General features: G+C 40.1%; 3 protein-coding genes and 1 pseudogene across 8 annotated transcripts; 3 read left to right on the top strand and 1 right to left on the bottom strand.

Moving 5' to 3' along the window:
* Window positions 1-2,424: 2,424 nt before the first annotated feature.
* On the top strand, window positions 2,425-10,025 carry LOC144653495 (uncharacterized; annotated as a pseudogene). Its single transcript, XR_013570752.1, has 2 exons — window positions 2,425-3,076; window positions 7,112-10,025. The product of XR_013570752.1 is annotated as an uncharacterized LOC144653495 (transcript).
* A 1,477-nt stretch (window positions 10,026-11,502) lies between these two features.
* LOC144654805 (alpha-1B adrenergic receptor-like) lies at window positions 11,503-13,216 on the top strand. The gene has a single exon (XM_078515028.1). The coding sequence runs from the start codon at window positions 11,955-11,957 to the stop codon at window positions 13,041-13,043; it is 1,089 nt and encodes a 362-aa protein (XP_078371154.1). The 5' UTR covers window positions 11,503-11,954; the 3' UTR covers window positions 13,044-13,216.
* Window positions 13,217-13,684: 468 nt separating this feature from the next.
* Window positions 13,685-24,131, bottom strand: LOC144653491 (uncharacterized). Of its 5 annotated transcripts, none has more exons than XM_078513483.1 (4): window positions 23,842-24,131; window positions 16,993-18,739; window positions 13,736-13,857; window positions 13,685-13,704 (listed from the first exon to the last, which is right to left on the bottom strand). In XM_078513483.1, the coding sequence occupies exons 1-3, from the start codon at window positions 23,967-23,969 to the stop codon at window positions 13,846-13,848; spliced, it is 1,887 nt and encodes a 628-aa protein (XP_078369609.1). In that variant the 5' UTR covers window positions 23,970-24,131; the 3' UTR covers window positions 13,685-13,704; window positions 13,736-13,845. The 5 variants fall into 5 exon arrangements, with proteins under 5 accessions (XP_078369609.1, XP_078369608.1, XP_078369607.1 ...); XM_078513482.1 differs by lacking the exon at window positions 13,685-13,704 and adding an exon at window positions 15,555-15,576 and having other exon boundaries at window positions 13,734-13,857; window positions 16,576-18,739; window positions 23,842-24,128; XM_078513481.1 differs by lacking the exon at window positions 13,685-13,704 and adding an exon at window positions 15,555-15,576 and having other exon boundaries at window positions 13,734-13,857; window positions 16,583-18,739; window positions 23,842-24,128.
* On the top strand, window positions 15,609-23,456 carry LOC144653492 (putative Ras-related protein Rab-33). Its single transcript, XM_078513486.1, has 2 exons — window positions 15,609-16,241; window positions 21,214-23,456. Exons 1-2 carry the CDS (start codon window positions 16,038-16,040, stop codon window positions 21,739-21,741), a joined length of 732 nt encoding a protein of 243 aa, XP_078369612.1. The 5' UTR covers window positions 15,609-16,037; the 3' UTR covers window positions 21,742-23,456.
* Window positions 24,132-24,147: the final 16 nt, after the last annotated feature.

Here is a 24,147-nt window from a genome sequence, read left to right as displayed (position 1 = left end):
GATATTATTTTTCTTCCGATTATAACGCCCCCCTACTCAGCAGAGCTTGTTTCACATGTTGTATTGTTAAAGTTTGTCTAAACTAGAACAGGAAGAATTTTGACCCCAGTTCTTTTGACCAGACTGACTATTTTGAGACTATTTTGTCTCAAAAACAAATTTTTGTGTTAAAAATAGTGTGTTTTTAGGCAGTGAGCTCAATGTGAGCTTTGAATCATGTCTTACAATAACATTGACGCCATTTCTGACATAAGAAATACTGTGAAAAATACTGTATCACCTTTTGAAATACCCACTTCAGTGGTGAATCAGTTCTAGAAAAGAGGTTTTGCTCTTTGGGGTGGGCTAGATCACAATAAAAATATGGTCAACGGAATTGGATGACTTTTTCTAAACGAAAACCAAACAATTCTCAACTCGGTTTTCAGAGTGACGATTTTGAGTGAATTTTGCTAACAGCATATTGAGGCCAAGGATTTTTAATTTTGAAGATAAATAATGTGTTTGTATTGCGTTCGTCAGAGTTAATTGCGACAGACCTCCATTAGTCTTGGCTGAGACAGAGACGAATCAGTTCCAAGATTTAATGTGAAGTTTGCTCGGATAATAAAGAGATAAAAATATTTTTCTGAAACATTTTCTCATAAAAGAGCCAGAGTTTCCAAAAAGAGGAGAATCTCTTTCTGGCCGCGAAATCCATAAACTACCATACCGACAATCGAGCATGCCGCGTTGAAAATTTGGAGACTTTGAGAAACTTCCTCGCCATATCGCTCGACATGAAATGTGCGCGCTCGTAAAAGCTAATGTTATAAAGCCGGATAGTCATTGTGGCGACCTCCATATTGACGATCTTTATACACGGATGGGATTGTGTATATATTTAGCCTGTTCCAGGTGTTCGTTTGGGGGCGTTGTGAAAAACAGCAAGTGAAAAACTCAAAGGCGAGGCATTTGGACGAGAGAACCAAACCTCCCGCCATTCATCCATTCCCGCACTATTACGTTCTCTCTCTGCTCTCCACCTAACCTGAATTAGTAGAAACTCAGCCGTGAACCAATCCGCAATTCGGATTGGTTCTCCCACTGTTTTCTATTCGCCGATAGAAAACAGTCGCGCGCGCGTAGCTCTTTAAGCGGTACATTTTCTTTATTTTTGTCTTTAAAGTGCACAATATTGTAGGTTTTGGACTGCAGTCCTTTAGAGTTTCTACTAAAACAATTAGACTACTCGCCCTCGTTTTCTATGAGCGATAGTCAACTCGGCTGCGCCTCATTGACTATTTGCTCATAGAAAACTCGGGCTCGTAGTCTAATTGTTAAATAGAATTAAGCTAGCTTGGAAAACTCAATGGGGAGAATTTCGAGTAGTATAGACCATTTTTCGCCGCTTGCTGCAGCGAGCATTCTGCCTGGCAGAAAAAAAAATGAAAGTAACTCGAGCAGAACATAGTCTCCTCTACAAACTCTGAGCAGAATAAGCCAAAAATTGGCGTAATTAAGGAAATATTATAAACAGAAGTTTATATAAAATATCAGTTAACGAGATTAATTTTAATATATGGAAAGAAAGTTGGAACAGTTCGAAGAAAACGCAGATTACGAGCTACAATCTCTACTTTTTACTCCAAAAAAAAATTAAAAAATTACAACGTGGAATGTTTCCTCGAGCAGAATAGACAATTTTACGAATACTGTCAGCAAGCAGAATTGGCAAATTTATGAGCAGAATTTACCCAGACGTAGTGACAGCAGAAGTTAATAATCCAGCTAATTATTTCCGATAATGGTTCACCAACCACTGTTACTTCTTGCCTGTCTAGCTTCAAAGCTTTAACTACTTGAGCAAATATTAATTATAATTTGAAGTAAAAACACTTCCTCAAGCTAGAGGTGAATAACAAGCTTTTCAAAATCAATAAGTAACCAAGTTTTACCGAGTAGATTAAGAGCAGATTAATCGATGTTTCCGAACAGAATTTGCAATCTTTATAGGCACTGCCCCCAGGCAGCAACGTTAACGCACGCGCGACCTCGTGTCTTTCGCGTGGGATAATCTTAGATCGAGAGAACTCCTTCTTTCCAACTATTAGCTGCTTAGTAGTAGCTGTTATTAGGCTAAGATAAGCTAGCACTCAACAGTTTGTGTTATGGGCCAAAAAGCGAATCATTACAGTGTCTTATAAATATCTTCCGAATCGTTGCGCTACCCACGCGTGACTGCCTTCATTACACGCGCGCACACGCACGTACTATCGCGCGAGAATGGCAGCTTGCACTATACAGGCACGCGGACAACTAATAAAAGTGAAATAATTTTTTTGAAATGGCGTCACGAAGACGCATATAAATCTCTACCACAACAATTATATATGTCAGGACCACTTGACCGCTTGACTTGCGCTGTGCTGTTGAGTCCATTTCGTGGTTCTCAGCTAATCTGCGATGATGCATATATTCATGATTCATTGGTCGGTGGCTTTTGTCATCTATAAACACGTTCCTGTCCGCTGCGCTCTTTGTTCTAATATTTGCATTTGTTTGAGCCATCGCGAGTTCTGATTGATGGTTCCTGTAAACCACCAACAGATATGTGAATTACAAAACTAACAACACTGCTGCCGACTTCATCTGGCCTCGAAAGCGCTGATCAAGAAAACGCTTGAATTAAGCAGTTGATAATTCTTCGATGGGATGAGTTCGAACGCGAAATCTGTCCGGGACCGGACGCCGAAATGTTCGATTGTCCTAAGCAATGTTTTAGCAGTTGTGTTTCGTCCGACTTCGACCGCAGTCCCACATCACTGTGAACATAACCTCGGCAGCAATGTCGACAATCATTCCAAACCAGCTCATCAAGTTAACGGATTGGAACTCTTCGATCAGTTTAAGGAAGCAAATCGATCGACAATGCTAACGAGGTTAACAGAAAGCTTAGACGAGATTCGTCTCAAAGGATGGGTTTTTCCGTTCACCTTGCTCATCAAAGGTCCGCATGAGGACGTCGAGGTCATTAAAGAAGCTTGGAGACGCCATTTTCTCCGCAGCCCTGATAACTTTATTATCCGAGATATAGGTAGGTTCATTTTTATTGCTCGTAAATTAAGTTCATTTTCTAAATTGTCCGTCCCCGCCGATTACGATCGGCCTTCATAAAAGGGGTTTTGCGTATTGGTCAGTGTGGGCTGGAGTGTTCCTCCGCTCTGAAACTGATATCCAAAATTTCAATTGTGGCTAAGTGTTTCCCAAACGTTATTTGCCTTTAATGGAACCGATGGAACTTTGGTGGGTTTATATGCGGTCAAATTTGCGACTATTTAATAAATCAGTTACAATTCTGTCCCTCGCAAGAATATAATTTGTTACCGCATCTGGTTGTTGTAAATAAAAAATGTAATTCATTGGATTTATGCGAGCAAGGTTTTATAATTTTGTTATTGGCAAACAAGACGATTGTTGAGACAGGTGCAATACTGGCGATGACGCTCTCGAATAGCCGGGCTAACAATATTCTACAAGGTTGTTTTCAAATATTAAGGCCGCCAGAACGTTCTCGCTCGTCCCTACCTTGGCCTACAAAAACACTTCAATGCAATTAATTCAAACGCTTTTGAATGAATGAATGATCTTGCTCGCTCATTTGCGATCGAGCACGTATTATTTTTTTACTACTTCGTTTTTTGAATAACAAGTATGAATTATTTAGCGCGAGTTTTAAAGGAACGATAAAAACATTCTGCTGGATAGTTACAGCTAATCTTGGGCCTTTTGACGCAAGTTTACTTTTTCGTCGCTAATTTGAATTTTCCATTAGAGAAAATTGACAAGAGGTTTTGGTTGAGCGCGGAAGAAAGGCGCTAAGTTTTCAATTAAATAATATTTATACGGTTGCTATTCAACTAAAATCCGGCGCAATTACATCTTTTCACAAGAAACTTCTCGCAAAACTGTAACGATACTTTTAACTTTGCAGCTAGAAATCGTCCGGACCCGAAATGCTCCGATTCTCTTAAACATATAAACAACCTGCAAAACAGCTTCGATCTGCCAATTTGGTCAAAGCAAATGAGCCCTGGGGCCAGAGTTAAGTTGATTTGTTCATTGTGATTTCTTTTGTTGAAAGCTTTTCAAAATGGCAATGAAAGGCTCACCACGCGCAGTAGCTTTAATAGCTGTGTTTTTGACGTTTTGAAAGACAACTAAAACAGTGACTTGCCGAAACAAAAGACAACACGATTAAAACCACCTTTTTATTCGCTTCTTTTTCACTGTTTCTCTAAAAGTAGGGTATTAAACGCATTGTTGTTTTAAACGTGTTGCGTTTTTCAATGAACCGAGCTCTGCAACAAACTAATTTGCAAACCATTTCAAAGTTACCGGATGTGACTTTGCAATGAGGTTTTCGCGCCGGATAGCAAGATTAACACGGTCTTTTTCTGTTAAGCCCACTTGTGTTGTTCTATGAACTAGGCATGCAAACGGAAAAATTTGCCTTATTTTTGAGCACACAATGCTATTCATCATTGTACAAGGAGATAAACAAACTGCGCTTTGAAGTCTTGTTTTGCCGAATGACGCACTTTGCAAATAAATGTTCGTTCGATTTTTCAACATTGGAATTTCATCGCCTTTCTTACACTATTTTAAGTGTCTCTCAGATCGTTGAAGCACTTTGAAGACAGAATATTTTTAAAAGCGTTGCGAAGGACCCAAGAAACATTGAACAGGTGCGAGATTGTTCTTTTTCTTTCATGGAAAACTTATTTTTAGCCAGCAGTTCATTTGTTTACGGCCATGCTTGACTTCTCAAAAAGCTTCGGGCGGACCGCTTAATTTATAGAAAGAATAACCTCCATTAGCTCAAAACAAAATAAAAGAACTTTCCTAGTTAGTAAATCAAAGAACCACTCAGAGAGAAAAACAACTTAGGAGGCTTCATTTTAGCGCGACAGTCTTGAAAGTCACAGCAACAAATACTCGAAAAAATCATGCTATCGCCAACAGATTATTATCTCGAAATTTATGTTTTGCTACATTTAACAGCACTATAAACGCATCAAAGTGGTCTCCGTGGTTTTAAATGGGTTCTTTTTTTTAACTTCCAGTTCGTAATCTTTGTATAAGCATCTTATAGATGCCCTTGATACCCTTCTAGAAAATCGGACCTCCTAAAATAATCGAGACTGAGGGTTGCTGTTTCCGTTTCAATGCAGAAAGAAAGAGCTTCCATTGTAAAACTAAATTGACTTAGTGTGGGATTTGTACCGCACTTAATTGAGCCAAAACGTTTTTGTTCGCAAAATGGACCAATTCTCTCGTTGCTGTTACAATCACTTAAAATGCCGGAATCATTTGCACCAGTTTTCTGTCACATCAACACTGGATCAAAATTCGTGTCAGTGAAATCTAGATCTCCTGAACAATATCATGCAAAAAAGTTAATCCCTTTGAACTGCCAAAGTTCAATCCCCGCAAGACTATTGATAAATACACAGTAAATAGTAGAGCGCTATTGCTTGAAATATTTTGTGTCGAAGATCCGTCAAATGGTTTTCAAACAACTACCTGCAAAGAGCGAATTTATCGTTTAAATCTCACTTTGTCCCCCAATTAATGATATAGGAATTTTTTGTTAATGAAAAGGAAAATGCCCGCTTCCGCTTCAAGGAAATACTTTACACTTCCAGAATAATATCCGCTGCTTTTTTTAAAATTCCACGTGCGCAAACTCGCGCGCGCGTTGTCGCGTGGCGTGCGCGTTAGCACTTGCGTGTTCACCCAAATAGTGATAACACGCGAGAATGTCAAATAAGATATATTTATCTTAATTTTTGTTCATTTGGTGGGTCATTAAAATTCGCCAATGGAAATCGCGCAAAAATGTGTTCATTAGAAAGGACAGCTTAATGTATGCGTGTCTTATCGCATGTCGCGACAATTGTTCTCGAGACAGTACGACCTTTCAAGAGGACATTTAATAAAGGTTTCTGTTGTTTGCTTTAGTGTAGTATTCATGTTCATTAGTCATATACTGACCTTCTTCGAACCACATTTGTTTTTATTTTTTCACGTTCTTATTTCACCTGTTTGGCATGCGCATCGCAATACTCTCGAAGTTAGGCGATTGGCAGCAGTTGCTATCTTCACATGGTGATCGTTAGCTTATTGGCCTTTGTTTGAATTGCCCACGTGATCAAATTAGCTTAGGTTGGTTTACTGACGCGTGCTCAGAGCTTGCCATAAAGGGGCTTACTTACAATGCGGGAGGTAAACGTTTGTAGAAAGAATAGGTTCGTGGACCTCTTGTGTTTGAGAACTGGGATCAACTCAGTAGGCGAGTCATTTTGTTACATGTAAATCTTTCTAAGCCGTTTTAGCTAGCGTGAAAACCGTGAGAAAGCGTTTTAAAGGCAATATATATAATATAACCATCAAATCGACTCTTGCCGCTTATAACCGAGTTTCTCTGTCAAATAAAACATTTTATTTTTCAATAAACACCTTTACCCATGGTTAGGCAAGGTTCTTTTTGTCTTTTATTTACACTGATCCAAGCACTATGTGAATATGTGAATTAGCCAATAACTAGTACTTTTCCTCTCTATATTTTAAGTTGATTTGCTCACTTAAAGTGGGCACTGTCACGGGGATTTTAATACTTTTGGGTAAAATGTACTAAAACTGGCGAATAGGTCTTCTCGTACATGAAATGCACCTTGTAAATCAAGATGGAGATATAAAGTAAATTGTTGTTGAAGGAAGAAGGGAGCCATAATAGTCTAGACCACAGAGAACAAAACTTGAAAAATAAGCCTGAACTTTTTCAAGTTGAAATCTAAAGTTTCTGTTCACAGTCACGATAATATCCCTGATCATATCGGTTCAGGATACTAACATTAAGACTTTTTACAAAATTGGACCACTATTTGTAGCTTCCATATGTCTTATGTAAGGCTCTTGCAGCTTTTTGAAGTGAAACTGGTGACAGCGTCCCATTAATGAATAGGAGCCTTCAGGTTTTTTATGTTCTTTTGATCCATGGCTTGTTTGGCTTGCTCTTTCTTCCTTTGTTGTCAAATCTCATTTGCTTCAAATGTGTTTTCTTTCACAGGTGCAGTTAGCTCTATTGGCATGGAGGTCATACAACAGGCACCTTTCCTGCCATTAACCAAGTCTTTAGTGGAAACTATCGCCGCACTTAACGGCAGTCAGCAGGTAGCAACACAGGAATCGATCGCGGAGTACCTTGCAAGGACATACCAATATGTGCACGTTCCTAAACTGAACGTGATTCATGACTGCCTGGGAATTCTCATCAAAGAAAGGAAGATTTATCACACGGGTAACGGGTACTTTGTGTCCAGCCACAGTCCTTTTGATAAACCCTCGGACACGCCAAAAGAAAATGGCGACGCCCATGGGGCTAAGGAATCTAGATGTGTGGCGTGCGAGGTCATTTCCAAAGGAAAATCTGCGAAAGGTGACAAGAGCTAAGAAAAAGGGCAAAGGAAGAGAAAAGGAGAGCGCGAAGGACAAGGAAAATGGGAAAGTTAAGAATTCAGTGAAGGAAGCGGACAATCTCGATACCAAAACGCCAGTTAATCATGCGGAACCCAAGCGGGTAGAAGGAGAAAAAGAAGTGAAATCTCCGACGCCTCAAGTACAAGAAGTAACAACTAAGGCTCCCAGTGAAACAGCAAGCGAAACAAGTAGCGAAGGAACAAACAAGAAAGCTAAGAAACAGAAGAAGGGTGTGCTTAATCAGATATCATGTTTTATCAAAGGCAAGACGCTTTCTGCAGCAGAAGTTTCTGAGGAGACTAAGCAAGAGCAAACAGTACCCTCACCCTCCCCTCCCCCTCAACTTACAGATGCAAAGCAACCCGCGCCACTCGCGGAACAAGAAGACACGTCGCTGTCTCTGACAAGAAACGAACGGAGTCTTCGTCTTCAGTTTAGAAACAAAAGGGCTTTATCGGCCCCGGCGGATAATCCTTCTCTGTACGCCGCTGTTCCAAGTAAACAACTTGAAGAATCCGGTAAAATAGAAGTCAATAGACCAGTTCCAAAGCCCCGGGAGCTTGCCAGAAGCAAGTCTTTTGTAGCCCCGGAGAAACGACCCCCGCCCGTTCAGCGAAGCAATTCATTCACTGCTCCAAGCACTAGAGTCGCGCGGCAGATTTCGACCGAGAGTGCTCCAGTGGCCTGGGACAGGCGTCAGCGAATAAACTACGGAGATATCATTCGCAATGCACCAGGCAGACGAACAATTCACATATCTGGACCGAGCTCGTACAATATCGGAGTTGTCAGACCTCTGGATATGACACAACAGCGACCGCTTTCACGAAGCAACTCCATGAAGAAAGAAACACCCCGAAAGAAGGGGGGATCCCTGTCACCCCCGGGTACCCCACGAATGCCTCTTACTCCCTCCGGGAATCCGAATTCAAATCGACCAGATGTGTTCCGAAGTAAGTCTTTTACGGAGCCAGGGATAGTGAGGTTGGCAAATCGACAGTTCTCCTATCGACCAACGATGGTGCCACACTATGAGTCTCCTCTTCAACAACTGTTGGCAAGAAAAACCCCCGGCTACACAGCTCCTCCGAGCACGGCTGTGCGCGTTACGGTTCCTCCTAAAGGAAGGCATTACGCCCCAGCCAGACACTCCCTCGCGTCCTCTAAAAGGACTTCGCCTAACAGCCCCTCGCGGAAGCAGCCGAAGCAGCCCGCGGGGCTCACACCAAAGGAGAAACCCTACAATCGAAATGACTGTACATCGCCTATTTGTTATGACACGAGCATGATCAATGATAAAGTCACTAACTGCTTGTGTAACGGTGGTGTAAACAATGCAGAAGGAACTGCTAAAGTTTCTCCTGTCCCGCATCCAAACTACAATTACCGACATGTCGGTTCGCCTTCGGACGGTGTCAGCAGTGAACATATTTGTATAGAGGAAATGACTTCGACATCCGCTTCGGAAGTGACTCTAAATGAAGACATCGACAGATATGCGGAAACTAGGGCCGACAACGAGGGCAAGCCACTGGGTCTCTACAAAAAGATCACTGACGAAGGCGTCAATGACAGCTTGACATTTATTGGTATTATTTGATTAATGAAATATTAATCCTCGTGACTCCTTAAGCAGTCGGAAGCTCGGAAACCGTCTCCAAGAATTCAGACTGAACCCGCGGTTTTCACCGGACTGGTTGCTAAGTTACAGGACTTGATTATATGACATCACGCTGATGCGATAACGTTTGAAATGCTCGCAAAATTTTAATCGGGTAATTTTCGTACCTCTTCTTAAAATTTACCGAAACGACACGATTGTAACAAGTATAGTTTACGGTCAAGAAAAAGTGGGAATATTATAATTAGATCTAGACAAGGGAGTAATGTTGGAGTATATGTTCAATTAGGCCCATTGTAAACTATAAGGGCAATTTAACTATCGATAACTATTTGTTCTATTGCTCCTGGTTATAAAATCATAACGATGCTTGTTCTTACATTTTTTGTGAATACACAGCATCAAAATTACTGTTTGCGTTTTAGTATAAACATAACAACTAACAGAAGACTATTGAAAGCTTTCAACAACATCTTCAGCAAATCTAAAATATCACAAATTGACGTTGATCAAATTAAGTCACGATCAATCAAAAATTACATGGAATTTCTGGGCAATGGATTTACTCTGACGGTTGGGATCTCTGTTGCTCTGATGAATGGCAAAATCTGAATAGAGCCCTGTGTTATCTATTTTAATCTGACGGCGTGTGTTTACCCTTTTTCAGAGTCAAGACACTTCTAACTGTATTTTATACTGTATAATATATTTTTATCTTTATTTTTTCGGGGAAAATTGGGTTTTAGTTCTGATCGTTTTCGTGAGGGGATGACATCCTTCACTGCCAGTAACGAATGGGTTACTTTGTAATTAACAAACATATGCTGTATTTTAGAAATATTTTTAGTTACTAGTTCAAAAGAAATATATTGTTTATCATTTATTGTGGTAGAGATTTTAAATGTTTTGAAGTTCATTGCGCTAGGCGGACCCTAAGGTCGAGGCAGTTTTAAAGCTGAACTTTGTCAAAAGTTGAATAAACAATCGACTTTAATCCGTGGGCCGACGTTTGTACCGAAGAAATTCGAAGAAAGGCTTTGATCTAAATCGGAAGAAAATCGAGGCACATCATATCAGTGTCTTTAATGGAAAACCATCTTCGACAATGTTACTACGATGATTTTATGTTATACGTTTGGAAAAGCCTCTTTCTCTTCCGGGATTCTATTCCTATTCTGAACTTAGTTAAATCATACCACTGATCGGCAAATGATAACTTTTCTAGACAAAACTCTCTGATTTCTATACCCTATTCCAGACTAAACTGCTTGAAAACCATACCCTTCGAATTCACAACGGCACATACCTATATAGCTCATGTATGGGAGTGCACCCCCCCCCCCCCCCGCTATCATCTCCCCCTTCAACCGAATTTATACGTTTCGAATCTCTTCAGTCGATCCTGTCAAATGTTTGCAAATTATTTTTCCTTTAAAGTTAAAATACTGCTCTTTTATGCTGTATAAATGCGCAAACACAAGTAATAAAAGGACATATGCATAAAAAGATAAAATGTTTAATGTTTGTTGTGGATCGACTTTGCCGTTGAACAAATATGGAAAAAAGCCGTATCAGTTTCATTTACAAACGATTTTTCTGCGAACTTGTATTTTGTTTAGTTTTAGTTTTTTAGTTTGCTGATAAACCCTAGGGTGAGCATTCAAATGAAGGCAACTGAACAGTACTTTCATGTGCTACTGTTAATTATTTTCGCTGCACAAGGTGGTTCTAACTTTTAAGTCTGTTGATGAAACCGTGGTGTTTGACCATTATATTCAAATGATAGCTAGTGGGTAGTGCTTTCATGTGGGACTGTTTATTATTTTTGGTGTACAACTAGATGGTTCTAACTCCAAAGTCTGTTGATGAAACCCTGGTGTGTGGCCATTCAAATGCAAGCTATTGAGCTTTATCTTTCATGTGGTACTGTTTATTATTTTTGCTGTGCAAATTAAGGTTGTTCTAACTTCACAGTCTGTGGATGAAATCCTGGCGTGCGAACATTCAAAGTTCCGCTTCAAATGATAGCTATTGAGCAGTACTGTACTTTTGTGTGGTACTGTTTATTCAGTTGTACAAGGTGATTATTAGTGGGTGGTTCTATTCAGTTCTGTTGTTGTTTTGTATGCGGATGAAACCCAAACGAATGTTCGAGCATTGAAAGGAAACCTATTAGGCAATGCGCTCACGTGGTGCTGATTGATAAGTCCAAATTTTGCATAATGAAATCTGCATCTGAGGCAGCGTGGGATAAAATAATTAGCCCTTTCTAATCACCTTTCTTCGGTAAATTATTCATGAGATTTGATTTGTACATTTTGTACTTCGAATGAATTTTTTCCCCACAGGCCTTGTGAAAATGACAGCTGATGTTGCAAAAGTTTAACTGATCAATCTTACTAGCTTGATATAATTTGGCCGCCAAATTAAAGTGAAACTGCCTGTTGTGTTGATACAAGGAGGGCAAATGGCCAATTTTAATTTTATAAATTAAACATAAGATTTTATAGTGTTGCCCTTCTGAGAGGAACGAATTAAAGCCAATTGTCTTGCATGCTGTGTAAAATTAAATTGGTCTTATCGAGCCCTTTCACCACAAAACTTGAAAGTTAATTTACATGTTTACAATCGAGTTGAAATTGTCGCAGAGTAGTGCTAAATTGCTGTTACCAAGGCAACTGTCTCTTTAAGATCTTTTCTTCAAGTGAGCACCTGCACGGAAAAATTTTTAAGTGTGAATTTTGTCGGTCGTTAAGCAAAGCGGTACGGTTTTTTATTATTTTCAGTCGGCGAAAAAAATTAACGCTTCGCTATGTCTCTTAATCGGTCAGAGATTATTACTAAAAACTGGTCCTCTACTGAAATACTTGTTTCCTCGTTGGGCCTTCTTGTGGTCAATGTATTGGCGATTTCTGGGAATCTATTGGTCGTCTTTGTCATTTCGCGCACAAAGGAACTGCGACGCAAGGAATCTAACTGGTTTGTGTTGAATTTGGCGTTGGCTGATCTTTTCGTCGCTTTCACGGTAATCCCAAATACCTTGGATACCTTAATCAATGGGAAATTTCGCCTTGGAATGGCATTCAAGGAGTTTATTGGCTTTGCAAACTTTTTGTTTTGCATCTGTTCCATTATGAACTTGCAATTGCTTTCGTTTGATCGATGGTTTGCAATTGCTAAGCCATTCAAGTATGTTGCTGTTGTAAGCCCAAGAAAGGCTATCACAGCTTGTACATTTATATGGGTTTATGCAATGTTTTGCGCTCTCCCGCCAAAATTTGGCGTAAGTTCTTATTTTTGTTTTATTCCCAATCTGGATAACTGCGATCTCGAAAAAGATTGGTCGGGATCCGGGAAAGCTCTTATCTTCGCCATTGCAGTTCTTGGTCTAACATACGGTCTCGCTCTAACTGTCATGGCAGTGTGCTATTGGAAAATTTTCCGAATCGCTCGTTTGCATGTTTGGCGGATAAATACACAACGATTCAATAGCCGCAAAAGTTGTGGAACGCTAGAAATGGTAGACGGTTCTTTTGTGTCTACTTTTGGTGGAGAAAACGCCGAAATTAGCACATTTGGAAAAACGTCTGCCATTCGCCAGGCGTCCAAACGAACTCGAACAAGGCACCCACACGCTTCAGATATCCGAACTGCAAAAAGTTTTTTGGTGGTCATCGGAGCTTATTTTGTCTGTTGGTCTCCGTTTTGTGTTACGCTATTTGTGGACATCATAATGAAGAAGAAGATTAACTCCAAAGTAAGCTTGATTTGTCTGTGGCTTGGATATACAAACAGTTGTTTAAATCCCCTGATCTATACTTGGAAATACAAACAATTCAGGAATGCTTTAGTGTCAACTGCTAAGAAATTCTACGGGAGGTTTTCTCTCAATTGGAACTAAGGCAAAAGGTCGAGAGTTGAAAAAAAAAAACTTGAAAACACTGTGAAAAAGTTGCAGGGAAACAACAATAAAATGCATTTTAGATCAACGTTTTGTGTAGCTGACTGACTGAAGCTGCAACAAATTGAAGGAAAAATTGTACAAAACAATATCTCGAGTCTTCGTTCCTTGCTGTGGAAGCGTTACGAAACTCGGCTCAACTCTCGATTTCGATTGGTTTTTAAAACAATAAAAATCACCGGGAGTAAAACACCAGACATGTTCATCCGAAGACCGATATTTTTGAACAGCCAGCGAGAGCTTTCCAGAGTCGTTCGCCTCCTGACCGCTGGTCAAGGAGAACGATGGGTCACTCTCGGGAAGTTGAGACACACTCATATAGATTTTTTTTCACCGGCTCGCGGGAGAATCGATACGAAAAAATCTCGCAAAGTTTTCGATGCCTAAACTTGGTCCTGCTGCGTTAGCACTGCTGCACTGACATATTTTTGCGCGTTGCACTCTCTCTGCCTTTAGAAAACTTCAGACATGTAAGTCGGACAAAAATTTGTCAAGTGTAAAATCACCACTGTTCGATATCTCTATTAGTATGTGAAATGAAACACGAATATGTTTTCATTTCTGTACATCACAGAACAGATCACTGGAAGCGTACCTCAGTTTTGCAAATCGGTAAACTTGCTTAAGAATGTACTGAATATACAAGAAAAACCTGTAGAATGTTTGTTGTTGCAAGTAAAATCGATAGAAAATACTTTTCTTACACTGGCTAACATTCCAGCCAGGATATACTTTTGAGTTCTTATCTTTCTGTCTGAAAGGAGAGAAGGAAGAGTAAAATCAGTAAAACAAGAATTGGGTATGGAATAAGGTTAAAAAATTGGAACGAATTCGTAACCAAAAAATCCTACACATTATGCACATCACTGAGTAACTTTGAATGTAAGTAGCAGTAATTATAAACTGGGCTCAGTGACGTTTAGATGCCCATTTATCACATTCTTTCGGGGAGGGGTTAACAGAGTCAACGAGCAAAAATGAAAAAAACATTTTCAACCAAAATCAGGTGCAATAACATCTTTTCAACAAGGGACTTTTTCGCAAAACTGTAACGTATGAGTGGTATTCTAAAATATATTTATGACTAGGAACAGTCTAGGAGTCCATATATGGGGTATTTTGAGACGGAAGAAAAAAGTTGAGCTTTTTGTTGTTGCTGGAGGAAGGGCGAAGGGGTATGTTTTTCATAGCGTTGTTTTCGTGACGTATTATATCTTGCGGTTTCCGTTGAGCCTCTTCAAGAAAATATGAAGTACTCTTGGCCGGTTGTTAGTAATCTACGTAACGGCGTAACGCGGAACGGCGTAACGGCGGAACGAGAAACGGCGTAACGAGATTTTTTTTTTTTTTTTTTTTTTTTTTTTTTTTTTTTTTTTGTTAACAAACTAACCAACAAACAAACATTAAATATATCTCACAAAATAAAGGGCATGTATATCTTCTTTATCCTTAGAGGTCAATCTAGAGCCAGGATGTCGAGTTTATTTCGAGTTAGGATTTCAAGGAGAAGCGCGACCGGCCTTCGGACTTGCTCGCGCCGATCGATCATGATCGAGACAATGAAACGAACAAAGTCGAAGCAAGTTGACAAAAAAAAATAGAAGGGCCTGAAAAGTTACTGATTTCGTAAGAAAAAAAAAACAGAAATGAAAAGCCCACAAAAAGGGGTGTTTTCAGTTGGTCACTCATCCAAGTACTATTCCTGCCCAACAGGGCTTAACTTCGGCGATCGGACAAGAACCGTTGCTTTCCATGTGGTATCAGAAAGCGCGTAAATCAGCTCATAAAAGTTAAGTCCAGTTTTAGAAGGAAAGTGCCAAATTGTCCATAAGATCCATTTAAACAAGGTATTCCTTTTTCACTATTTGCATGATTCTTATAACCCTTTGTCTCGTCTGACACTGATACAACAAGGAAAGCATCGGTTTTCGTCCGATCGCCGAAGTTAAGCCCTGTTGGGCGGGGTTAGCACTTGGATGGGTGACCAACTGAAAATACCCCTTGTTGTGGGCTTTTCATTTCTGTTTTTTTTTTCTTACGAAATCAGTAGCTTTTCAGGCCCTTCTAATTTTTTTTTTTTTTTGTCAACGGCTTTGTTGACTTGCTTCGACTTTGTTCGTTTCATTGTCTTGATCATGATCGATCGGCGCGAGCAAGTCCGAAGGCCGGCCGCGCTTCTCCTTGAAATCCTAACTCGAAATAAACTCGACATCCTGGCTCTAGATTGACCTCTAAGGATAAAGAAGATATACATGCCCTTTATTTTGTGAGATATATTTAATGTTTGTTTGTTGGTTAGTTTGTTAACAAAAAACAAAAAAAAAAAAAAAAAAAAAAAAAATCTCGTTACGCCGTTTCTCGTTACGCCGTTACGCCGTTCCGCGTTACGCCGTTACGTAGATTACTAACAACCCTCTTGGCCTCTGCCAACCCTGGGCGCGTATGTCGTACCTGGAGTTGATGGTGCAGATCCCTGCAAAAAAACGTTTCGAAATCACTCAATTGTATACCTATAAACAAATCGAAGCACATGTTTGACTTATTTCCCACAAAGAAATCGCTTGCTGTAACTCATTTTCCAGCTCGCGCGGAAAATTCGAAAAGACTGGTACACAGCACGTTCGATTTGTGAGCCCTAAGTAGTTACCGGCTGCGGTGATTCCCCCATATTTGGCAATAGCAACATTCGAGAAGATTTCTTTCACGTCTCGAGCTTCCAAGAATACGGTCTGAAAGGAAAATCGCGGTTGATTTTGATTCTTCACAGCTCCATTATCTTGTAACGACATTGGAAAGTCGACTGTTGTTCAATTTGATGGAAAATATCGCCATCTCACGTCAGGACGGCGTAACGAACGCGCAATTTTGTGCGTGACATAATCCAAGATTCCGCAGACTTGTGCACCTTATTTTTTACCGCAAAAACAATTTACAATGTTTTACGACAAAGTTGACGAAGACGGTGAACGTGAGACTCCTGAACAAGTATTCAAGATCATAATTATCGGCGATAGCGGCGTAGGAAAGACTTGCTTAGCCCATCGATTTGCGACTGGGAAATTCCCGGAGAGAACAGAGGCTACCATCGGGGTGGATTTTTGGGAAAGAAAGCTCGAGCTAAATGGGGCAAACATTCGGGTATGTAAATTTGTTTTTATTGTAGCGCGAGCTAAGTGTTTTGATGTTATTGTGTTGTAAATGTCACGGTTGGATTTTATTATGATTATTGATTTTCGAAATAGTGAATGTTGATGACCTTCAGTAACCTTGTGTTGATGTTTCAAATTTCTTTGCTATTTATGATACTTAACGGTAAATGTAAATAAAAAAAAAGCCATATTAAGTTTGTCCAGCATCTAGTAATTGTGCGGGCAAGTTGGTAAAGAAATTAAATATCTTGTTATTGATTGTCCATTTAGATATAGGGAAGATATCTGCTAAAACATATTTTTTGTTATTTAAATTTGCTTACCAGTTACCTGTTAAACAAAAAAACCTTTAATAATTAAGTATTTTTCGTTTGTCTTACGACGTAGTGTCACTTGTGATGTAGATCGCGACGTTTCGACTGCACACTGCTAGTCTTCATCAGGCGATAAGGTCGACTGGTTGTGCGTGAACTTATAAAGCACGATGCTGCGCTGTGATTGGTTGGTTTTCAACAGCTGTGATTGGCGCATTTCGATACTCGCTGTTTCTGTGTCCTGTTGTTCCCTCAGCGGTCCGCTGTCGCACAGGCTTGTTGTTGTGTTTTTTTGATTGTGGGCATCCACGCCTCAGGAATTTCAATTCCGTTATCCCTGTTGATATTATTAGGGTGAAGTCTTATGTGAATTGCCTCTTTGACCCTGCGTTTGTACCAGTGCTGGTCGCGATCAATAAACTTTACCTCATTCCAAAGCGGGTAGTGTCCGGTGTTGTTGGTGTGTTCTGCAACGGCGGAGGTCTGGGTACGGGCGAGTCGGATGTCCCGGTCGTGCTCTTTGATCCTGTCTTGCATAGGTCTTCCCGTCTCACCGATGTAAACTTTGCCACATTCACAGGGAATCCTGTAAACAACGCCATCTTGCTTAGTGGAATCAACAGCGTCTTTCGGCCGTACTAGGTGTGATCGTAGTGTGGTTTCGGACTTGAAAACAGCCCGCACGCATTGTTGTTGTAGGCAGCGGCGAAGTTGTTCGGAAAGACCTTTGACGTAGGGTAAAACCGCAGTAGATTTAAACTTGGTCGTAGGCTCAGCACTGGTGCTCGGCTTTCTGGTCTTGGTGATCTTCTGCAAGCAAGAAAAAGGATAACCATTAGAAACAAGAACAGATGACAGATGTTTTTTCTCCTTGGATATAACAGATGGTTTTGTTATGAGGCGTTTAGCACGATCGTAAAGACACTTAACAATACCGCATTTTACTGATTGAGGGTGGTGTGAATCATACGCTAAGTATTGATCAGTGTGTGTTGGTTTTCTATATACGCTGGTGGTGAGCCGGCCGTCTGGTTCTCTCGAAACTGTGGTGTCGAGGAAGGCGATTTTGCAGTCATTCTCTGTTTCCATGGTGAAGCGGATGGAAGGCTGCTGGTTGTTAAGATGTTGTAAGAAGCTGTCGACACTCCCGCGATCCAAAATGGTGAAAGTGTCGTCCATGTAGCATTTCCATATCTTAGGCTTGTAGGAAGATGAAGTTATTGCCTGCTTCTCAAAGCTCTCCATGTAGAGATTAGCAACAACAGCGGAAACCGGACTTCCCATGGCTGCGCCTTCCCGTTGTTCGTAAATTGATCCGTTATACTGGAAGTATGTGGATCTCAATACGAAATTCAGCAGGTCAGCGATCTGAGCAGGTGTTAGCCTTGTGCGATCGGCAAGGCTGGGATCGTTCTCTAGTTTCCGTAGCGCGGCTTGTACAGTGCCGTCGATAGGAACGTTTGTAAACAGCGACTCCACGTCAAAAGACACCATGATCTCGTTGTCTAGGATCGTCTCACTGCTGATGGTGGATACGAAGTGGGCTGAATTGGTCACTGCGAAATCCGAGTTACCTGTTAAAGGAGACAAGATGTTAGCTAGGTAGGCGGACAAATCATATGCAAAGGTGTTAACGCATGATACAATAGGTCTTAAAGGTACGTCGGCCTTGTGGATTTTAGGTAAACCGTAGATTCTTGGTGGCTGTTTGTGTCGAGGTCTGATCTTGTTGTAAACAGTCTCTGATAGATCTCCGCTTCGTTTCAGGGTTAGCAGCTTTTCGGTCAGCTTTCTGGTCAGACGGTCTGTCGGGTCTTTGTTCAGGAGCTGGTACGGTCCGTTCTCGATCAAGGTAGACATCTTAGTGCGGTAGGTATCAGTGTCCAGGACTACACTCGCACGCCCTTTGTCAGCTGGGAGAATCATGATGGAATCATCCTCCTTTAGGCTTTTAAGCCCGTCTCGCATTTCTTTCGTGATGTTAGGCTCTGGTGGTTCTGCCTGTTGAAGAATGCTGTTGACGGCTCCTTTGACAAGGTCTGCTTGCTCGGTGTTGAGTTGTCTGACAGCTGATTCGACACTGGTGATAATCTCCTTGGCAGGGATGTTCGTAGGAGTTACGGCGAAGTTCAGTCCTTTCTGCAACAGAGCTATCTCGGCGTCGCTGAGGGACCTAGAAGATAAATTAATAACCCAGTTAGTTTTTAAGACTAGCAGTGTGCAGTCGAAACGTTGCGATCTACATCACAAGTGACACTACGTCGTGAGACAAACGAAAAATACTTTATTATTATTGTACTCTACCACGATGATTAACCACAACATTTTTTACGATAAAAAAACCTTTGTTTCATCAGCCAATAGATTGCTGTTTGGCACACTAATAGCTGACAACAACATTGACATCCTCTATATCTTCGCTTCATGTCAAAGCATAGTCTGCCCAAATTAGCATTATTTGTACATGAAATCCAATCCCCCTCCTAAGGGATTTGATTTTGGAAGATTATTTTGTCAGCTAGCCCCTCATCCCGGCCAGGAGAGTGGGAGGGGGATAGGGTGGGAAAGAGAATCCAGCATGGCTTAATTGATGTATGTTACAACAAATACAAGAGGACTACGTATTTTGGCTCAGCAATTAATCTGAAATTCTGGCTTTGCACCATCATCCTCGTCAAATGGACCTTTAGTCTTTGCCAGGTCCAGCTAGAGGCCTTCCAAGTCTGCCAGTCCCACTAACTTTCCTGGGTCAGGCATGGCTTTTTTAGGGCCAAATATGTAATGGCTGATTTTGTTTGATTTGTTGCGATATTAATATATGTTATTGGTGAATGTCAAAATTTTGACACAGATTTCCTGGGTTGTTTGACTTTGAGCAGTCTCTCTTTTGCTTAAAATCCGTGGGACGAATGCTGGCTGCTCGGACTTCACTCTCGATCTCACTTGCTATTTTCACGTTTGTCCCACAGATTTTAAGCAAAAAGAGTGACTGCTCAGTCTACTGGGTTGTCTTTTTTAAAAAAATTCAAGCTTTCCAGTTCATACAGGTTGGCAGGTCTGTAACTGCCCCTTTTGTGTAAGATTTAAAAGTAAGGCCTATAAGCTGTATGGATTTTTATACAGTCAAACCCCTTTACACTCCTTCTTATAAAAGCGTGAACACTAAAAAATATGTCTGGAATGTTTATGTTTAGCCAATCACATGCGAGAACTTCAGACCGCAGAAACCACAAACAACAAATGGGTTTCCATCGGTCACGGAGCAACTTTAGTTCTTATTTTGTTTCAGGATACACGCTCTCTCTTTTTCAGGAATTTAAAGAACTGCTATTCTGTCGTATCGAGGGCCATCCAGAACAAGGTTTCAGGGATTTTTGAAGGAAAAAAAAAAGGACGGTTCCTTCAGCGACGTTATACGACATGGTTCAGTGCATGCAGTATGTTGTAGACACGTCTAGACATAAGATGTAAACACGATAAACCAAAAATAAAATACAAAATTGTGGAGTTTTCGTTACTGATTGTAAATCTTTTCGGTAGAACAAGGAATTCGATTTATTTCGGCAAACGATTTCAACCCTAAGGCAATCAGAGGTTCCGTGATCGTAAGACTGCAAACTGTAAAGGCTCCAGACGAAAATTATTCAAAATGTTGCCGTGATAACAGATTGGTGCAAAGTAAACACCTCAATCGCTTGATTTTCGCTTTTCCTTCCCGCTATCGTTTCGCTGATATCGAAGAAACGAACCTTCCTTCTATCAGTGTTTAGGTCTGCTACAATAGTTGGGGTGAGATAAAAACCGGAAAATGCAAGCTTACCTCAGTTCAAATTGTAACATGCCATCAGGCGAACGGTAACTGCAGAAACGAATTCGTTACCATTTTTGAAAATTGGCGGCAACTGGGGCAAATCGTGGCATCGGGCGCATTGGTTTTTCAATTTTTTCTATAAAAAAATCACTCATACATATTCTTCAGTACGGCAGTGAATGTTCTCAAAAAGAAAGGAATTACAATTAGTGTTTCCTTGTAAATTGGAGCGAAACGAGAACCGAATATTGTTCCGTGACCGATGGAAACCCATCATTCGTTGTTTGTGGTTTCTGCGGTCTGAAGTTCTCGCATGTGATTGGTTAAAACACAAAGAACATTCCAGACATATTTTAAGTGTTCACGCTTTAATAAGAAGGAGTGTAATAGGACACCAGATGGGCAAAGCTGAGTGTTCTTATTATGGAGTGGTATCCAATCATATTCTAGAGGTGTATGTTATTTAAATTCTGGTTTCTATGGGACCAATAAAAGGTACCTTCAGATCGGAGCTATGAGTATGAGATTGAGTAAGAATATGAATTTCGAATTTCAATTCAGTTACGTTTCCGAGCCCTCACTTCTTCCTGTTGCTGACCAGCCGAAAAGGAGACTAATGGTACAAGATTGGTGTGAAATGTGATACTCGGAAGCATAAACATTAGGTTTGAAAAGTCATACATGTACTCGTTCTCAATTTCGTACTCTTACTCCAATCTGAAGTGAAGGTCTCCAGTATTGAACTTTCCACAATTTAGAGGTGTCTGTATTATGAAGGTGTCAATCGAGAGAGGTTAGACACTTTATTTATTATGTTTTTCTTTATTCTATTGTAGCTACAAATCTGGGATACTGCGGGTCAAGAGAGATTCCGTAAAAGCATGGTGGTTCATTATTACAGGAATGTGAGTGCCGTGATCTTCATGTATGACATCACAAGAGAAGGTTCATTTAGGGCATTGGAAACATGGCTTCAAGAATACGATCATTATGGTTTTACTGAATGTGATGGCGACGTCCCGAAACTAATGATAGGAAACAAGTGCGACCTTATTCACGAGAGAACAGTTAGCTCTAATCAAGCAAGAAAATTTGCAGACCTCCACAGTATGCCAATGTGGGAAATTTCAACCAAAAATGATGAAGAACTGGAGACAATAGAGTCCATTTTTCTGACGCTTTCTCATAAACTTGTACGTTCAAAAAGTTTTATGGATCGGCCACCACATTACGCCTCGGTGGAGTCATCTAGCGAAAGCACCAGATCTAGAACTAAATCAGGGAAGTTCAGAAATTCACAGAAGAAAATCAAACTCAAAAATGATTCAGGGAATCAAAAAAAGAGTTGTTGTGAATCCTCATGATCAAGTCTTATTATAAAATGTTACAGGATTTGCACCTGCTTTGATTGGTTAGTTTGACTTTATTAGGCAGTCAAACTTTATCCTGGGTGCCAGAGTATTTTTTTTATGTGGCGACAGTGCAGCGAAGCCGCGATTGTTGAGAGAGTGGCGAAGCCGCGATCGAGCAATTCGCTCGTTTGATGATTCTCTAAATGATTGCGTCTCACTGTCACCACAAAAAAAAACCTTTGGCACCCAGGGTAGTCAAACTTCCACTAATGGACTCATCCTCTTTGAAGACATCTATGTAAGCAAACAGACACTTTTCATTTTTCCAGCCTCATGCAAATACCGTATTTATTTGATTAAGCGGCCACCACCAATAAGCGCCCCCCTGAAGTTAAGAAAAGTTAATAAGTGCCCAGCTTCAAATAAGTGTCCACCCCCACCAAAAAAAAAAAAAAAAAAAAAAAAAAAAAAAAACTGAAGTGCACAAGAGAAGTATTGATTATGATTTCTTCTCTGGCTTAGAATCTCTAAAATTTATTGTACTGCTGAGAGACCTGCCCGAAGACTGAGTTTTCTTAGTATTTTACAGAAACTTTCAATGAACAGTTAAAATTCTGCTTTGGTACATCTTAACATTATGTTATTATTAATAGTTTTGTTGCAATGTACAATTACTACTTGCTGAAAATTTAATAAGCACCCAGCGTCAAATAAGTGCCCACCTTGAATAAGCGCCCACTCTAAAGGTCCAAAAATTTAATAAGTGCCCAGGGTGCTTAATCGAATAAATACGGTACTGCATTTTTTTATAACCTCCAATAAGCAGACACCTCTCCTGAGTGGAATGCATAATGCACGATGCAATTCATTTGTTCTTGTGTAGGCCATGCCAAAGTAAACAGTCAAGTTCATTTTTGATGCCTAATTGAATCCAGCTCTATTGGATTATGTCACTGTAAAGAATGCTATTACAATTTTAAATTGCTGAAAAACCTGCAGAATGAATGAATGAACAACTTCTCATACATAAGTATATTATTTATGCATCGAGTTTGGCACATGTTGAACATGATGTTCACTGCATTTGAGCTCTCCTTTGTCCACATGTATCACAAAAAAAGGAATGTCTGACTACATGTTACAGGATCTTTGAATCAATTTAATATTGGGAGAGGGGTGGGCATGTAAATAGCACAACAGACGAGAGTTTATTTGAACTTACTAATAAAAGTGAAATTTAAAAAAGAGAAAAGATTTAATTCAATTTTTTAATAATTGCAGCTTTAATTTGGATTATAATAATCCATCACTTCATTATTCATTGGCATAGTAATTAGAAAAAAAAGTGAAGCATAGCTTATATATTGGATAAATGTAAGAAAATTATAGCCCACAATCGGGAATGGGGAGCAGAGAGAAAATTGTTTTTCCCCATCCTGATTGCATCCAAAGAATACACAGAAATATTAATGTTAGTAAGCAAATATAGAATAGTCTGAAATAAATAAAAGTAATTAAGGATAGTTTATGTAACATTTAGATTAATACGTGCCTCTACAAAGCGGAAATGTACTGCTTTTGGCAAATATCTTATAAATTCATAAAAAAATGCTAAACAGATGCAGAAATTGAATATTTTGGAAATAAAAGGAAACTCACTGATGTATAATAGCTATTTTATAATGTTGCCTTGGCTAATTCGTGAAGTTAAATAAATAAACAAACTACCAAACATTTTTATTTTTGTAGATCTTTGAATGATTTTGTCAGCACCCCACCTCACCCCTACTCATTACCTTGTGTGTATATCACCCTACCCCTGTTGGCCCAGCTTTGTTTCAGCTGGTTTCCTGGGCATGGTTTCCTGTTGCACGGTTGCGCCGCCAAATTTTCTTTCTCTGAGTCATTTCCCAAGCATTTAAAAAAAAAAAAAAGTCCTTAAGTGTTTGTATCCGGATTATATTGTTCACAATGAAAAGGCCCCTAAATTATATTTCCTCATCAGGGGAATTCTAAAGGAATTCTAAAATGCGTTACGCAAAATCGATTTTGCTTTGCTCAGATCAGTATTTCTCGCACGTCTTGTCACGGAAACAATTTTCAAGAACTTGCCTTAAAAATGTTGTGGTGCCATTTGAGGCCTGATCACCAGAAAAGCCGTGTCGCAGCCGAAAAACGGCGATCTCCAGTAGTTGCCACTGCAAGCAGATCTCGAAATAGCTCGTTTCAATTTTGGCCATAAATAGCACACTTAACGCATAAACAAACAATTTACGACGCAAATTTGATTTGTTGGTTTTAGGGTGTTGGATCTCACACCGTGCTTCAGTCTACGAGCTAATTCGACGAAAATAGCCCATCCCAGGAGAGCTACAACGAAACCGGAAATTGAACGTGTCGAAAGTTTCGTCGAAACTG

The sequence above is a fragment of the Oculina patagonica genome, chromosome 5 (assembly GCF_052425735.1).
Source record: "Oculina patagonica isolate OP01 chromosome 5, crgOcupat, whole genome shotgun sequence".
In the NCBI taxonomy this organism is placed as follows: domain Eukaryota; kingdom Metazoa; phylum Cnidaria; class Anthozoa; order Scleractinia; family Oculinidae; genus Oculina; species Oculina patagonica.
Note: the sequence above shows the minus strand (reverse complement) of the source record. Positions and strands in the feature narration are given on the sequence as shown.